Source organism: Leptodactylus fuscus, chromosome 7, assembly GCF_031893055.1.
Source record: "Leptodactylus fuscus isolate aLepFus1 chromosome 7, aLepFus1.hap2, whole genome shotgun sequence".
NCBI classification, from domain to species: domain Eukaryota; kingdom Metazoa; phylum Chordata; class Amphibia; order Anura; family Leptodactylidae; genus Leptodactylus; species Leptodactylus fuscus.
This window is the reverse complement of record NC_134271.1, coordinates 20531502-20549923: the sequence shown is the minus strand read 5'-3', so window position 1 is coordinate 20549923 and position 18422 is coordinate 20531502. Positions and strand designations below refer to the sequence as shown.

Genomic DNA, 18422 nt, shown 5'->3' with positions numbered 1-18422 from the left:
CTTCATCCCTAAGAGCAGGGAGCGCGTCATCCCCCAGAGCTGCTGCTGCCCGGCCTGCAAGTGTCCGGAGTGCTTGTTCACAGCACAGCCCAGACTGCCAGTGTCCAGAGAGGATTCTCAGCCTGCGCTGTGAACAAGCAGACACCGGGGATCCCTGGCTGCATCTGCAATAGACCCATACGTCCTTCGCAATCGACCGGTAGATCGTGATTGACATATTGGGCACCCCTGCTTTAAGGCATTTTATTTTCATTAATTCTCACATTTAGATGAGCAAAGTGTGCCAAATCTGACACCACTCCAATGAGCACATCACACTGCCAGGATGTTAACTAGTGTGGTTTATTCCTATGTACAAGTGTATATTCAGCACCCTCATACTCTTCAGCACTGTCCCATATAGGGCTTTATCCAAATCCCCCCTCAGGATGTCTGGAGTGTAGGAAGAGACACCCACAGACACCAGGAGAACATACAAACCCCTTGCAAATGTTGTCTTCAACCCTAAGGCTGCATTCACACAGAGTAATGTGCCGCGTGATGTGGCATGTATACGGCATGTGAGATACTGTGCGCTGTAAAAGCTCCAATTGATTTCAATGGGAGCCTGGATTGTATACGCAAAATCACAGCTGCAAAATAACGTGGCATATATGATCCAGGCTCCCATTGAAATCAATGGGAGCTTTTACAGCGCGCAAAGTCTCACACGCCATATACGTGCCACATCACACGGCATGTTACTCTGTGTGAATGCACCCCAAGACTCCCGAGCACCTGAGGCCCTGTCCGGCCCAATAGACAGGGGCATATTGAACATGTAGACTTCAGATTCACTTTCTCGCTCAAAATTGGTGAAGTCAAGTAGTTACCAGTTTAAGAAGAGCCCAGCGTCTTCCAAGGCAGTATAAATATAGCCTTATGGAAGCATGCCCCATTTTGTCTGTTGGACCCTTCAAGATCCTAGTATGATCTCTTATACAGAAAACAAAGTATAAGAAAGTTACCTTGATCACATTGAAGCCAGCACTACAAGTGCTATATGGACTGTCATTTCCCTATAGGGATGCAAATGAGTATACGGTCTAAAATTTAGCAGCAGACAAAAGCTGTAGTGTTGTGTTGGATGTCACAGGAGCGCATCTTACCTCAATCCAGGATGTATTTTTATCCACTAGACGTGTGCTGTAACTTACCAAGCAGATTGTGTAAACAGATACAAAAATTCTTTTTAATGAAGACCGCTCATTAAAGGGGTCATCCAGTTTCTTATATTGATGGCCCTCCTTAGGATAGGCTATCCAATATTAGATCTGGAAAGGTCTGACCCCTGCAGATGTGCTACCCTGACAGCATGGTTCCCTGTGTTTACATGCTGCCAGGCTCTTCGCTCCATACAAGTTGTAGCCGTGTGATTCGGTAATGCAGCACTGCCCCATAGACTTCAGTGCTGCAGTACCAAAACTTACTGCTAAGAGTCATGAGTGAGCTGTGCAGCTGCTGGCATGTCAGTACCAGGAGCGCTGATCTGTGGGGTGCTGGGTGTATGGCCCTTGCAGATCCAATATGGAGGCTGGGTTTCTCCTTAAACCAAATGCAGCGTTTGCAGCGCAATGAAATCCATTATGCAAGTGATGAGACTGAGACAAGTACTGGGTTTAATCAGTGCATTAGAAGAATTTGTACAAAACAATGTAAATGGTACAATGCGGATAAAAACAGGAGATGGAGGATACGAATTGCAGGGGGGCGATTACAGGCGAGGAATGATCTTGACATCACGGCTGGATTTATAAAAGCAACCATTAAAGTTACTTGAGGCGCTCCTGAGGACAAAAGAACACAAGAGTCATACAGCAACATGTGGAATCGCTATATATTCATTCACTTGATCAGTGTAAAGGGTCACAGCAAGGTCCAGTGTCTCCACCCCCAAATGATACTACAAGCCTGACTTCAGAGTCTAAGACCAGCACCCTTGTGTTCATTCACAAGGAAGAGTCTAGATCCATAAGTAGCAGGGTTTATTCACAGAATACTTTGCTACATTAGATGAATGGGCACTCCCATCACATAAGCTATGGCCTGCTTGCTGACAGTTTCCTTGCATAGAAGATTTAAGCTATTAAAACCAGAAGATTTACAATACGTGGCTTACAGGATGAGCAACACCAACACTGAGCTCATACAGAGTCTAAGGCAAGCCAAATCAGATTGACAGCGGTGGGGTTAATAAATTAAGAACCCAGGAAACTATTGGTGCAAATTGTAAATCCTCAGTAAGTCAATCTATGTTGCAAATTTACAATGTCACCTCTAGCAATACATATGGGGAGCAAGCAAGCCTCCATATGCTGCAAATAGCTACCCGTGTGCATGTCCAGCAGGTATGGATAGGCTATAGCATTGTGAGTTTAGAGAACCTCCAGTGCTGACAACTATACCTTTAACATCTTTTCTAGCTTGCCGGCATCAGCAGCAAACTTCCTGATCCCGTCCGATAGCTTTTCCACTGCCATTTGGTCTTCGTTGTGTTCCCAACGAAACGTTTTCTCATCCATGTGAACCTTCTCCAGTTTGCAGGCCTGGGCTGTATGACAAAGGGAATTTGCATTGGTTATGACAGTCTCCTCTTTACTGTAAGGAATTCTCTTGTACTATATGCTATGAGGACGGATTAGAAGCATCTTGTCCAAGTTCCCATAATTCAGCCATAGAAAATGCTATATGCTACAGAACATTAACTTGCCAAGTGCACAAATGTGGAAAAACGGTCACCCAAATCATTTTATAGCTAGTACCGCGGTAAGTGCCACAGCCTTCAAGCCTAGGAAGCATGAAGGATAACCACAAGATGGCGCTGCTGGAACAGATTTGTCTTATGGCCACGCTGCTGGTTGCTGAACTCTGGCATCATATCCTGGACCGCAGCTTTAAGTTATTTGTCTAGAATATTTGTTTGCTATGGCCCTTGTGCAAATCTAAATCAGCAGCTGTGCTTATGGCAATCTGCAATACTTTCAGTAAGCTTCTTTGTCAACATGTGTACTAAAACTGCAACGTAAGGTAGGTACTCCAGCTTCTATGAATCTGCAGCTTCCAACACGCTCCATCCACTTCCAAGAACAGCAAGTATGCATGCTTGGAGTTGTAGTTTTACAACAGCAGGAGTGCCAAAACTTGCCTACCCTTGGACTAAGGTATAAGCTTTGTGTAGTTTGCCATTTAGTGAACAGAGAATCCCTATGCCAAGACTAGGAAAGAAGACTGGACAGGGGGAGTGACAACTTGTGTCCACCAGTGCTCAGTAAGTGGACAGGCAAGTTGCTTTACACATTAGCCAGCAGGTGGTGCAAAACAAGGTGCAGCTAATCAAACTCTTCATTTGATGTATTTTCAATGCACGCAAGTGGCAGACATCTTCAATCAGTACAGCAAATATATTTACTAGTGGGACACCCCTCTAAACCACTGAAGGTGCGGATCGTGACAATGAACACCTTTCTGGCATCAAAGTGCAAACTTTCTGCCAAGAAAATCAGCTTATTCCATGTGCAAGCACCTTGGGCAGGACCATTTTATTTTGTGGATGCTGCAAGACTGTCGATGGGACATTTCTATTTTAGGGTGGAGGCCACAGACATTTTCCCACCCAGAGTGGTCCAAACAGCAAAAATGTATAGAGAAAGTTAAATTTCTCAGCAGTAGAGATGAGCGAACACTGTTCGGATCAGCACGCTCCCATAGAAATGAATGGAAGCACCTGGCACGCACACTTTGCCGGCAGACGGCCGCCGTGCCAGGTCCTTCCATTCATGTCTATGGGAGCGTGCTGATCCAAACAGAGTTCGCTCATGTCTACTCAGCAGTAAGAATGACCAAGGTGTGTTCACCAGCCCTACAACAGTATTAACCTTAAAGTGATTTTGGTCATTGGAGATTCCCTTTAAGATGGCTGAAGTTTTAGGACTGCCAGTCTCTATATATGGAGTCTGGCTTACTATATATAGTCCTATGAATGTTATTCTCTCACCATATCAGTTGCCGACAGTGCGATTCTCTAATACCAGAATATCATGAGAATTTTTAAGTTTTAAGCCAGTAGTGTAGTCCATACGGAGATTGTTGTGGCTACAGGATAGAGTTCATAGTATCTATATAGAGGCTGAACAGGAATGTGCAGAGCGAGACCACTTTACCTTCTTTCACAGACAGCGCAGTACTTAGTTTAGTATAGTCTTTGCTGAGTTCTCCAAGCAGTTTGGGAGAGATAGTCAGATAATCGCAGCCGGTCAGTGCCTTGATCTCCCCCGTGTTACGGAATGACGCCCCCATCACTATGGTTTTGTAGCCAAACTTCTTGTAGTAATTGTAGATCTTTGTGACACTCTTCACACCTATGGAACAGAGATAATGTTCATATGACATTAAAGCGAAATTTCCATTCCTAACTATAATATACTCCAATATCATAGACTTCCAGGATATACCTGTATATTGTACACCTGCTTAGAGACCTAGCCATTAAAGGGAGTGTCACTAGTACCCAGCATAGGAGTCTAGCCTCATAGATCGGTTAGGGACACCAGAAGCAAGTTGCACTTTTCCCTGTGAATCTGTGCAGAGATCGCTCTATGGCAATATCCAAGACCGTTCTTTGGCATAGCAAGGATGTTGTTGCTTATAGAGATGAGCGAGTACTGTTTGGATCAGCTGATCTGAACAGCGCGCTCGCATAGAAATGAATGGACGTAGCCAGCACGCGGGGAGTTAAGCGGCCGGCTGCCGTCAAAGCGGAAGTACCAGGTGCATCCATTCATTTCTATGGAGCGTGCTGTTTGGATCGGCTGATCCGAACAGTACTCACTCATCTCTATTGCTTACCTCTAGATCAAAAGGCAACAACCTAGTTGCTCCAAAATGCTAGTTTGCACCCAATTACTGAACTAATAGGTTGTGCACCCAAGTATCCATCACATGACCATGGACTGAGTTATCCAGAAGCAGAATCACAGCAAGTAGATCTAGAAAGAAGAATTGTAGAACTTCTCCTATAAACCTCTGTTTTAGTATGTCTGGAACAGGACAATCCCTTTAACAATGGTAGTGTGAATGTAGCCTTAGAACAGTCTACATGACCATCTACAATGCTGTATTTATGGATGCTCCGTTTTGAAACCTTTTCAGCATTTGCTTCTGTCCCTCAATTTTTCAGATTAAAGGTTTAGGATCAAAAATATATACTATATATTACTAAAACTATGATCTTTGTTAAACATGCCACATCACTGAGGGCAGGTTCACACCAGCGCCCGGTCGCCGCTTTGCGGGTTTCTGTCTTCTGTCCGAGAAACTGGACAGGAGACGAAAACTGACAGTTTTCAAACCCATTCATTTAAATGGGTTTGAAAAGTGTTTGCCCCGTGATTATCACTAAAATACTATTGAATTCACTGGGAAGGTTTGCAGTCCCCCACTAGTCCTCTGTCTACACGGCTCTGACCCAAATTTTTAAGAGATCAGGGATGAGCACCCTACCATGGCATCCTAATATAGTTGCCAACTGTGGAAAATGGTAGAATACAAGTTCGTTAGAAGTGGATGTTTTTATTGCACATCAACACTTCTGTAGACTGTATGGTCCACAGCACCGGCTTTGACTTCAGATGGCCATGTTTTTAAAGAGGACCTTTCACCACTTTTGGGCACATGCAGTGTTATATACTGCCGGAAAGCTGACAGTGCGCTGAATTCAGCGCAGTCGGCTTTCCTGATCTGTGCCCGGTGTAAAGAGCTTACGGCCCGGTACCGTAGCTCTTCTATGGTCAGAAGGGCGTTTCTGACCATTAGCCAGAGACGTCCTTCTGCCTCGCGGCGCCAATCGCGCTGTGCTGTGGAGCCGGGAGGAACGCCCCCTCCCTCTGCTCACAGCGCTCGTCCATAGACGAGCATTATCAGGAGGGGAGGGGGCGTTCCTCCCGGCTCCACAGCACAGCGTGATTGGCGCCGCGAGGCAGAAGGACGTCTCTGGCTAATGGTCAGAAACGCCCTTCTGACCATAGAAGAGCTACGGTACCAGCACCGTAAGCTCTTTACACCGGGCACAGATCGGGAAAGCCGACAGTGCGCTGAATTCAGCGCACTGTCAGCTTTCCGGCAGTATATAACACTGCATGTGCCCAAAAGTGGTGAAAGGTCCTCTTTAAGTTTACTGGTACTTGCAATAAGCTGAACATCCACCATTTTTTGGAGTTGCTAAGAATCAATGAAACTTCTTGCAAGATGGAAGAAAAGGATCTCCAGATGACTTCTCTAATCTCCATGAGGTGATGTTTATGTCTTAGTAATGGCTCATGTGTGGCAGACTGCTTCAGCGCTACCCACTAATGTACCGGTGTAAAACAGGATGCCATTAGTGCATTAATGGAAGACTTTGCACAAGATGAGGGTTTCTACACTTACAAGCGTTTCACTTACTGTAGGTCTTTGACCTTTTAGAGCTCATGGACATTATACTGAGTGGAGTCTCCGCAAAAGCCTATGGTGCAACAACAAGTCCAAAAGTTCCCTTGAGAATGCAACATATTCAGTAATGGAAGATTTACCGTATTTTTCGGACTATAAGACGCACTTTTTTCCACCAAATTTGGGGGAAAAAGAAGGGTGTGTCTTATAGTCCGAATGTGGCGCCAGGCATCCGCTGTACTAGAGAGACTGATGCCGGCAAGGGATAGATGCAGGTGCCGGGGCCTGACACATTGCTGCGTTCCTCTGCCCTGCTTGAAGCCAGCAGCAGCAGGGGCGATGCTATTCTGCTCCTCCGTCCCCCGCCGCTGGCTTCATGCCGGGCAGAGGAGCGCAGCGATGTCTCAGGCCCCGGCACCTGTGATGGCGTCTATCCCTCGCCGGCATCCGCCTCTCTAGTACAGCGGATGCCGGGTCAGTATCGGCGGCCCCTTCTCCCCCGGGGCCGGTCCCCACCGGCCCCGTACCTGTAAAGTTGCAGGCCGGCTCCTGCGCGGCGATATCGCAGGAGCCGACCTGTTCGGGTGAGAGCCGGGAGCCTAATGAAGGCTCCCAGGCCTGTCACTGCTATATTAGTATTGCGGCCGGGTCTATGACCAGCCGTAATACTAATATACAGAATGTCCCATAGACGGCAATACAGTTGTATTGCCGTCTATGGGACTTGCAACCAAGTGACCGCAGGTTCAAGCCCCCGGGGAAGAATAAAATAGTTTAAAAAAAAAAAAAAGCTTTAAAAATATATAATAAAAATATGAAATAAATAAAAGTTCTAAATCACCTCCTGTCCCTAGAATATATATATATATATATATATATGTAGAAAATCATATATCATAAACCACCGGGCTTTTTTTCAATACAAGGTGATCTAAGCAATAGATATTCCCCAAAATGGTATAACTAAAAAGTAATTCTGGCCCCGCAAAAAAAAAACCAAAAAAAAACTATGCGTCCCCGTACAGCTGCAGGGTCTCCTGTCAATGTGGCCTTACAGCTGTTGCAAAACTACAACTCCCATATATTAAATATTTTACCATTTTTTGCTTCAAAATTTTTTTTCCCTATTTTCCTCCTCTAAAACCTAGGTGCGTCTTATAGTCCGAAAAATACGGTATATGCCTAGTAAGTCCAATATGCCTAAGCTCATACCTGGGTCCTCTGATGGCTCGTAACTCTTCTTGTCAGAGTTTGCAACGTGCCAGTCCAATATTCTTCCAACAAAGGGAGAAATGAGTGTGACACCAGCCTCAGCACAGGCCACAGCTTGGGCAAAGGAGAAGAGTAACGTCATATTGCAGTGAATGCCATATTGTTCCTCCAGGACCCTGTACAATTACAAAGCAAGAACCTTCATTGTTTCTAGTCCATCAGGGCAAAACATTCAAGACGTTATCAGTTCAGCCTTACTTTCCAGCTTGTATTCCTTCCCATGTTGAGGACAGCTTGATCAAGATTCTCTCCTTGTCAATGCCGGCCTCTTTGTAAAGAGCTATAAGACGTCTTGCGCGTTCTATCATTCCATCCTTATCAAAAGACAATCTATGGAAAGAATGGACTCATAAGATACTTGCATTTAAAAACCCATAACCAGTTTTAGTGAGGTTAGAAGTATTTCTGGGACCAAAAATGTTCTTAGGATAGGTCAATGTCAGATTGATAGTGTACAGCATCTCAAGGCTATGTGCCATATAATAAGTCTGCTAGATGTATATATGCTCATATGGTGGCAAGATGACATCTAGGAACAGAGCTGAGCAGGATATTGCCTACGTGGGCCCTAATCTAAGGCAATGGCCATTTAGAACTATATTGAAAGTGACAGGCAGTTGCATCCATCTGTATTGCGGGCCCCTGAATGGATTACACTGGTGGGCCCTAGGTAGCCCAGTTTGACACAGCTGATAGCCATGTCATTCAGAGATAGCAAAGCTTGTAGTTCATCAGAAGAGCTATGACTGAATTCCTATGAGTGTGAATATGTAACAATGTATTAGTGGTACAATATTCATTGCATTATGATTAAAGTCATTGTTTTGATAGCTTTATGACTCCACAGCCTTGACTTATTGTATAGTCACCGCCATGTACTCCATAAAGCTTGATTCACATCTGTGCATGGGTTTCCATTACAGGGGTCCACTGGGTACCCCCTGAATGGAAACCTAATCTGCATTAAAAAAAAAAAAAAAGCGCAGTTACTTAAACCCACAGACCCCATAAACAGGGTTCTGTGGTTTCTGTACAAAAAACAGAGGTGTGGAATCCTCAAATGACAATGTGAAGTTGGGCCTTAGCTGCAGATTCTTTAAAAAGGACCTTTCATTGATTTGGGCGCAGGCAGTTCTATATACTGCTGGAAAGCAGACTGTGCGCTGAATTCAGCACACTGTCAGCTTTCCTGATCTGTGCGCCGGGCAAAGAGCTTTCGGTCCCGGGACCGTAGGGCTTTACAGTCAGAAGGGCGTTTCGGACAGTCAGGTACGTCCTTCTCCACAACAGCACCTATAGCGCTGTACAGTGTGAGCAGGGAGGAACGCTCCCTCCCCTCCTAATACTGCTCTATGGACAAGCACTGTGAGCAGAGGGAGGGGGCGTTCCTCCCCACTCACAATGTACAGTGCTATAGGTGCTGTTGTGGAGAAGGACGTTCCTGACTGTCAGAAACGCCCTTCGGACTGTAAAGAGCTATGGTACCAGGACAGATAGCCCTTTACCCGGGGCACAGATCGGGAAAGCCAACAGTGTGCTGAATCCAGTGCACTGTCAGCTTTCCAGCAGTATATAGAACTGCCTGCGCCCAAATTGGTGAAAGGTCCTCTTTAAGGCCGTGACAATAGTACATATAACACACCTGGCATCCACTTCTGTAGAAACTCGACCTGGAATCTTCTTCAGGATTTCACATCCAAACAAGACGAACAGTTTGTCCATGATATTATTGATCTGTTCCTCTTCAGACCTGAAAATAAGACAGTAAACAATGAATAACAGAACATTGTAGGTAACCAGATTGCAAGTAATGCCATTGTATCCAGTACTAAGACTACACGATTTCCACAGTTTGGATCCATTTCTATCCCCCTGTAATAACATACTTCTAATAGCCAAGTCTGAAATCAGAGGCAATTACATCTGATTCACTTCCAGAGCCGCACAATACACGACAGATATAGCACCAGTCATTTTAGAAAGGAACCAAATTCTCTTAGCAACAGTTTGACGTCTGCCATTTATTTTTATACAGTTTATAGATGCAAACTTAAAGCAGCAGTCTAGTCAGGGGTTTAAAGATACCATGTCAAGCCGTCCCTATAGGGGAAGACCCAGAGGAACAAAGCACAGCGGCACCACCATCTTAATCTCAATTGTCCATGCATGAATATATGAATGACGTCCAAGTATTTCAGCAATGGTTCCACTGGTGCTTCGCCTGAACAGTCCAGGGTAACATCGCATGGGACTCACTAGTAAAAAATTCTCTCACTTCTTCAGGCATAAAGCAGAGCTCGGAGCCGACTTCTAGATACTTTTAGACTGTGCACTCTTGTAATATTGGGATATCGGCTTTTAGGACACCAATAGGCTCCATTAGACCACAGCCGAGACGGTTCATCTACGGTGAGAGCAATCAGATTCTGGCCGCACACAGGCACAGCTGCAATGTAGAGTTAAAGGGGTGCCCAGACTTTAGAACCCCTCAGCAGTGGTATTAAACTAGTCCTCACCTGTACCCAGGCCTCAGTTTACAGCAGCAGGTCAGTCTTGTTCTCCATTTACAATTCCCCAGGCTGTTTGTGTCAGGAGACTGCTGCACCAACCACAGGCATCAGCTGTGACCTCTGCACAGACAAAATGGCAAAGCGGTCACAGGCTAACTGAAGAGGTCACCGCTGAAGACAGGCTGGCTGCAGCAGTCCCCTCATACAAACAGGAGGTGAGACGTCAGCCTGGGGATCTCTATATAGAAGAGTGGACCTGCCGATTCTGGAAACAAGGGCCTGGGAGAGGAGAGTACTGGTGTGTTGCATTTGTGGACCCCTCAGCAGCACCAAAAAATCCAAGGACAGGGATCATTTAAACCTCACAGGTTGACGAAAACTAGCCGAATGCACTACTAGAGGAAGCCTAGGTCTAAAACAGATTCAGTGCTGCATGCAGAGTACAGACTGTACACAGAAGGCATTCAGTAGTAGGTTTAAAAGGGCCGACGACTAAGGAAACGAATTGCTTTCCTCCATAGGCTGCGTCTAGTGCTGCAGCTCAGTCCCATTCACTAGAGTCTAAGGTAATATATCAACCCATGGACAGGCGGTACACCATTTAGAAGTCAGCCCTGACTTGTCAATTCAAGACAAGTCCTTTAAGTGTCAAAGAAAGGATTCATCTAAAACTAAGGCGACCACAGAATGGGGCAGCCAGAAGCGACCACAATTGTTCCAACAATGTCACCAGATCTGTCATCTCCTGCCGTCCAGTCTCTACATCTCATGATAGGATGAAAGATATTTTCCGTGTAACTACTCACCCGCCAAGCTTTTTGCCATACTGAATGGCATCAGTCACGAGCTGTTTGTATTCTGGCATTTGTGCTGCTGCCAGTATCAGCGATGGGTTGGTGGTGGCATCTTGTGGCTTGTATTCCTCAATAGCTGTGGGAAAGCAACAAGTTATGAGAATGGAGTGAAGCGAGATCAAAACGGATTGAGAAAAAGGTCAGGAATCCATGAAATTATATAATCCTTGTCCTTTGTCACATTCTGAGCAGAAACCCTTACATCAGCATTTCGGAGGCAACTTCAGGTACAGCAAATCCTTCTGACCAGTCCTATAATACGGCGTGTCTGAACCTTTCATGCCAAGTATCCACCTTATGAAAGTGCCAACTAAGACCCCCCTGACAGACACTGGTGCCCAGTGCACCAAGCAGGTCCTTGCTTGTGGGGGCATCTGTGGAAGGCCATGCTAAAAGTCTGAGGGTCTTCACTTCAGACCAGATACAACAGAAGCCATTTGACTATTCAGCCCAGACTACCCGCTGTAAAGGAGACCCAACTTCTGAAGACCACTGTACCTCAGTATTTAACGATGGTGGCATTTCCAGAGCAGTGTTTCCCAGCCATGGCATGTCCCCCAAGCCAATGCACCCATGAGGTACATGGCACAGGTGAGGACCACTATAGCGGACAGATCTGATCCAGTAGCTGATAAATGTCTCCTCATGGGGGTCCTCTTGGAACCCTACAGTCACTTGATCCAAGTTCTCTGGTCTGAACAGACTAGTGGTCATGAAGGCATCTTGCCACTCCGATGTCTATGGGGTGACACCACTTGGCAATGCATGAAGTAGATGGCATGCTCATCGAGAGGTCTCCTTACTACACTTATGAGGGTTTGGTACTAGTTCTGAGTTGTCGGATGGATTCGTTGTGGCCCCGGACGGTCTATAGATAGCCCATTGCACAGGCCTAGTGTTGAGGACATTAGGACATAGTACGTGGATGCCAAGCTTCCCCGCCAAACCTAATGTACAGACATTTCCAACAATTTTACTCCTAAGCTTGGGACTATGACAAGAGGTAGCCATCATATGGACAGGGAATCTACTATAAGAGCAATGAGACTATGGAACCCAATGTTGTGATGTTGATTCGCTGAGTATGGGATATTCTTGGAAAGATACATTACACGTTATCTGTACGTGATGGCATATGACAAGGGATTTATTCTCATGTTGAGCCTGGAAGGAAAGTTCCCAACTAATAAGGGACAACTGATATAAACTGATCAGTCAACGCTTAAAGGGATATTCCCACAAAACCATATTTAGGTTTATGGACAATAGTTAAAGCTTAGAAAATATCGTCTGTTGTGCAAGATGCAGAATTTTTTGGAAGTCCTAATGTTGCACTAATAACAGGCGCAGTTTTTACGGCTGGCTGCCTGGGGTAACATAGGTGTGTTCTCTATAATATCTGAGATAATAAGTCAATAAGCGATGTCTTACTCACAGTGACTAGGCAGAATGAGCCGCTCGGCTGCCAGAGGAGGAAGGAACTCTCTTATTTAAGAAATGCAGGAAACCATAAGCGTTTCTTAATGCTCAATTATATGCCGAAATCCCACATTATTATATAACATTGATGGCGCTCAATACTGTCAGCTTATTGCAACACAAGCTTGGTTATAGGAGTCTAGTGTCAGATACAAGGAGTCTATACAGATCATACAGGACATTGGACTGTACAAGTTACACCAAGTGAGATTTGAGAACCACCTAAAGATACACATAAGTGGTCTTAAGAAGTCCATAACAGATATAAGAAACTGAGGATCTGTCATAGGAAATCTGGTACGGATAAGGGGGAAGTTATCAAAGATTGCGGTTTGAAGATGTTTTATTGTATTTGCAGCTGAGAATGAAGAAGAGCAACTTTTATTAACCATGTGTCCCAAAAGCACCCATATACATGAGCCCTCTTTACAACAGGGACCCCGTGAACGGCAACAAGTACTAAGCCCTTATGGGCACCACATACGGAGGTACAGGTTGTTGGTATGAGCAGTGCAAGCCATAAAAATCAGCATAAAAGGTTAAAGTGTATAACTACTTTATAGTAAGTCATCTTTAATAGAGATGAGTGAGTACTGTACGGATCAGCCGATCCAAACTGCACGCTCCATAGAAATGAATGGATGCACCTGGTACTTCCGCTTTGACGGTGGCCAGCCGCTTAACCCCCCGCGTGCCAGCTACGTCCATTCATTTCTATGCGCGCGCGCTGTTCGGATCGGCTGATCCGAACAGTAGTCGCTCATCTCTAATCTTTAACTGAAAGTATAGACCACAGAGGAACCCCCTTTAAGGCCCAGTTCACATTTGTGATCAGAGAGTCCGCTTGGGGACCCCCCCCAAATGGAAACCTATACACAAAAAAAAAGTGGTGACCTAAGGAAACCTGCATACCCCATAGACTATAGGGGGTCAGTGTGGTTTCTGCATGAAACATGTGGAGAGAGTTGCTGCTTGCAGGACTTCTCTGTTTTGTACAGAACAGAGCTGGAGATTGCACAGACCCCATTACAGTCTATGGGGTCCACAGGTTTCCAGGTAACTGCTTTTTATGCACGTTGTTTCCATTCAGGGGTCCCCAAGCAGACTCCCCAAATGGAAACCCGAACGCAGGTGTGATCCAAGCCTAAGGGCCCAAAATGGAAGCTCAGCAATAGTTGCAATTTTGGAAAACTTGAGCCAGTTATATACTCTGTACATTGCAGTCTCCACATAATGTTGTAGTGAGGGGGTGCCAGACTGCCCACACAAAGGGGCAAAGTCAGATGTTTCCCTGGCATGGGGTCTGGTGTGCCCTTCTGAAAGTGCCAGTCTTTGGTGCATGGTCAACAAGAGCTCCGATATACTAAGGCTGATGCACAGTCAGTAGCTTCATGTACAGAGTCAGCTACTAGTGACATCCTCCGTTACAGAATTGCTGATCTTGTGCTGGCACAGAATCCCGCCGCTCATTCCAGTCCATTATACACAGTCTATGCAGTGACCGACCGGTGTCATCTGCCAGGACACCTGGATTGTCAGCTACAAACACCTAAAAACCCAGCCTTGTAGGTCAGCCCATCATATTTACATACAAAGGTTACCAAACTCTCCTTGCAAAACATTGCCCCATAAAGCGGTGCTGCAAACCTGTTTGGCAACTACATATTACACTTCCCATATAATCGGGAACTTGTGCAACGGTGATGAAAAACTGAACAAGAATTTATGTATTTTCCGCCTTTGCAACCCAGAGTTGGAATCAGGTTACAAAAGATGAATATATAGAAAATCTAAGTTCCAAATTTTTTGGGTAGGGAGATCCCAGATACCACTATCCACAGCCAAATTCATGTGTACCACATGACTGGGGTTGCATCTATACACCCATCTGTCTTCCATACCGATACATCGGCGTGTACAGAGCCCAGTAGTGACTACGTAGGGGCATCTTCTGGAATCTCCTCTCGGTCTCACATTTGCCAGGTCACGCTGGCACTGCTTTCATTTGCTTTACATTGAATTCTCAGACAAAGCCCGGGCACCATCTGCACCTTTATTTACTAAGCGTTTGTGCCACTCCTTACCAGGCCACTTAAAGGGATTCTACCACTAAAACACATTTTTTTCTAGTTACCACGTCGGAATAGCCTTTAAAAAGGCTATTCGTCTCTTACCTGTGGAAGTGCTCTCCGCCGCGCCGTTTGTTCCAAATACCGGTTTGTACCGGTATGCTAATTAGTTCTCTCGCAGCGATGGGGGCGTCCCCATTGCAGCTCGAAAACCGACCGCAGCGCCGCCTCTCTGGTCTTCGGTATCCTCCCCTTGCTTCTTCAGCGTACTGTCGGACGCCTGCGCAGTACGCTCTGTTCGGCGAAGATTGGCGAACGTACTGCGCATGCGCGAAATTGCGGTCCCAGCCATAGTGCGGGCACCGCAATTTCGCGCATGCGCAGTACGTTCAGCAATCTTCGCCGAACAGAGCATACTGCGCAGGCGTCCGACAGACGCTGAATAAGCAAGGGGAGGATACAGAAGACCAGAGAGGCGGCGCTGCGGTCGGTTTTCGAGCTGCAATGGGGACGCCCCCATCGCTGCGAGAGAACTACTTAGTATACCGGTACAAACCGGTATTTTGAACGAACGGCGCGGCGGAGATCACTTCCACAGGTAAGAGACGAATAGCCTTTTTAAAGGCTATTCCGACGTGGTAACTAGAAAAAAAATGTGTTTTAGTGGTAGAATCCCTTTAAGGTAATGTGGGTACAAGGCATCTCACCCTCCAATTTACCACAGCCCATAGGGGCATGCGATTTATTGTCACACTCTGCATAAACGGATATAAAATGTAGTAATATGTCTTATGAACCAGTGACTGACTTTCCTGTCCCTTATACCCAACTCTTTCACTGTGGAACCTGTGCAGAATCAGTCTTGGTTTCCCAAGACGATCAGCTCAGAGATCTTAGATGACAGCCCTCACCATAGAAGTCTATGGAGTGTTTGTGTAATATGACTTCAGCTCAAAATTTGGGATGTCAGAAAATTGATAGAAGGTTTGGTATGTGTTACTATTGTAGAAACCATTGTAAAGTTGTATCATACATTTGTTGTGGTCTGGGGGGGGGGGGGGGGGAGCGTTTGGGTACCAATATTTTAGGGGTCTGTCTATCCATTCTGGTCTCCTGACGGACCAGGACAGAGCCAGCACTGAAGTGATTAGAGAAGACTTCCTATGAGTGCTTTGTCATTCATATGTCAGTCCTATAGATGGGGGGAGGAGCAGTAGCCACACCAGGATGTGACAGCTGGAGGGTCAGTCTGTAGGGACCCCCCACTCACTTATACCCATCCTGTGGATTGTGACAGGTTACATATAATATACTGCATACCCGATTCATCTGCTGCCTCCCAAATAACATCACTATGTTTTACTTAGGCCTCATTCACATCTGCGCCCGGTCTCCGTTCCCTTCATCCCTTTTTTCCCCCTTTTGGGTGGAAACTGAACAGAAACCACGCAGTCCATATTTAGTTCATTGGGTCTGCCGGCTTCCATAAGGTAACCAGATTATGTTTTCATTCATGGTTTCCCAAGCGGACTTTACAAACGCAGATGCAAACCAGGCCTTAGGCAGTCACAGAAGACGCGTGTATCTGGTCAGCCATAATAGACCAGCGCAGTAACACATGGCTGACGTCTCATGACAGAAGCAGGCAACACAGGGCAACAGGAAATGGGCACCATCCACAAACAGAGGCAGGAAGCCCAGCAGTGCCTGGTCACAGGGGTAACACAAGCATAGACCTCATAGCAGCAAAGGCAAGCAGCAATGGAGGCACTGGACATATCAGTAGGGCACCTCGTACAAGCAGGGGCAGGCAGCACCGGGCACACCATACAAGCAGGGGCAGGCAGCACCGGGCACACCATACAAGCAGAGACAAGCAACACCGGGCACACCAGACAAGCAGGGGCAGGCAACACCGGGCACACCAGACAAGCAGGGGCAGGCAGCACCGGGCACACCAGACAAGCAGGGGCAGGCAGCACCGGGCACACCAGACAAGCAGGGGCAGGCAGCACCGGGCACACCAGACAAGCAGGGGCAGGCAGCACCGGGCACACCAGACAAGCAGGGGCAGGCAGCACCGGGCACACCATACAGGCAGGGGCAGGCAGCACCGGGCACACCATACAGGCAGGGGCAGGCAGCACCGGGCACACCATACAGGCAGGGGCAGGCAGCACCGGGCACACCATACAGGCAGGGGCAGGCAGCACCGGGCACACCATACAGGCAGGGGCAGGCAGCACCGGGCACACCATACAGGCAGGGGCAGGCAGCACCGGGCACACCATACAGGCAGGGGCAGGCAGCACCGGGCACACCATACAGGCAGGGGCAGGCAGCACCGGGCACACCATACAGGCAGGGGCAGGCAGCACCGGGCACACCATACAGGCAGGGGCAGGCAGCACCGGGCACACCATACAGGCAGGGGCAGGCAGCACCGGGCACACCATACAGGCAGGGGCAGGCAGCACCGGGCACACCATACAGGCAGGGGCAGGCAGCACCGGGCACACCATACAGGCAGGGGCAGGCAGCACCGGGCACACCATACAGGCAGGGGCAGGCAGCACCGGGCACACCATACAGGCAGGGGCAGGCAGCACCGGGCACACCATACAGGCAGGGGCAGGCAGCACCGGGCACACCATACAGGCAGGGGCAGGCAGCACCGGGCACACCATACAGGCAGGGGCAGGCAGCACCGGGCACACCATACAGGCAGGGGCAGGCAGCACCGGGCACACCATACAGGCAGGGGCAGGCAGCACCGGGCACACCATACAAGCAGGGGCAGGCAGCACCGGGCACACCATACAAGCAGGGGCAGGCAGCACCGGGCACACCATACAGGCAGGGGCAGGCAGCACTGGGCACACCATACAGGCAGGGGCAGGCAGCACTGGGCACACCATACAAGCAGGGGCAGGCAGCACTGCAGGCCCTGGGCACCTCATACAAGCAGCACTGGGCAGACAGAGGCAGCACATGTGTAGGGACACCCCATGCCAAGAGCAATGCCAGTCCCCACAGCAGCACATGTGCACTTGAGCAGGTCTCAGCCAAAGTAAACCGATGCAGATAAGCGGCAGTGCAGAGACCAGGCAGCCACATGTCGCTCTATATAAGGGACTGCTGGGACTTGTAGTCCTCCAGCACCAGGCAGACATGGAAGCTCAGCTATATTACAGTAGGCCCTGTCATTTCTCACCAAGGAAGTCCCCGGTGTCGGCCACGACCACTGTGTGGCTCTTGAGCTGCTCCAGCGCGGACTCCTCCATCCTCTGCTTCTTCACTGTGCAGTTGGACATCACAGGGGCTTGAGAGGGGCCGGTGGGGTGTATATATAGTTGAAACCAGCGAAGGGGCGCGAGGGGCTCAGCCAATGAGAGCGGAGGGCTGAAGGCGGCGACAGTGTACACACCACAGCACGGGAGAACGGGAGCGAGCGACAGGGCACCGCCCACCAATCACAGCACGCCAAGGGGAACACGTGCTCCGGGCCCGCCCCTCACCTGCTGAGACGTGAAGGGACAGGGGCGGGAGAGTGACAGCTGCGCGGACCAATGAGAGCACAGAAGCTCTGTGACAAGACGTCTGCGGGTTCTGGTCCAAGCCGAAAATCTAAGAAGTGGCCAAAATGTCATCAGAACTTCTAACACTGTATTAGGCCAAATTCATCGCTGCCATGTGCAAATAAAACCTCCAGAACTTCTGAACCTGAATAGACTATACACACTGTGACACACTGTAGCTAAGCCTTGGGCTGC

The 18422-nt window shown here is 47.8% G+C and overlaps 1 protein-coding gene across 1 annotated transcript; it reads right to left on the bottom strand.

Moving 5' to 3' along the window:
* Positions 1-1637: 1637 nt before the first annotated feature.
* On the bottom strand, positions 1638-18096 carry TALDO1 (transaldolase 1). Its single transcript, XM_075281317.1, has 8 exons — positions 17864-18096; positions 11054-11177; positions 9380-9487; positions 7936-8067; positions 7678-7853; positions 4200-4397; positions 2445-2590; positions 1638-1826 (listed from the first exon to the last, which is right to left on the bottom strand). The coding sequence occupies exons 1-8, from the start codon at positions 17961-17963 to the stop codon at positions 1812-1814; spliced, it is 999 nt and encodes a 332-aa protein (XP_075137418.1). The 5' UTR covers positions 17964-18096; the 3' UTR covers positions 1638-1811.
* Positions 18097-18422: the final 326 nt, after the last annotated feature.

Excerpts from the sequence above, each read along its gene's own strand:
- TALDO1 (XM_075281317.1), bottom strand. The coding sequence starts at position 17,963 with ATGTCCAACTGCACAGTGAAGAAGCAGAGGATGGAGGAGTCCGCGCTG. Across the intron at positions 9,488-11,053 it reads TATGGCAAAAAGCTTGGCGG|GTCTGAAGAGGAACAGATCA; the intron begins GTGAGTAGTTAC and ends TCTTATTTTCAG. Across the intron at positions 7,854-7,935 it reads GAAGGAATACAAGCTGGAAA|GGTCCTGGAGGAACAATATG; the intron begins GTAAGGCTGAAC and ends GTAATTGTACAG.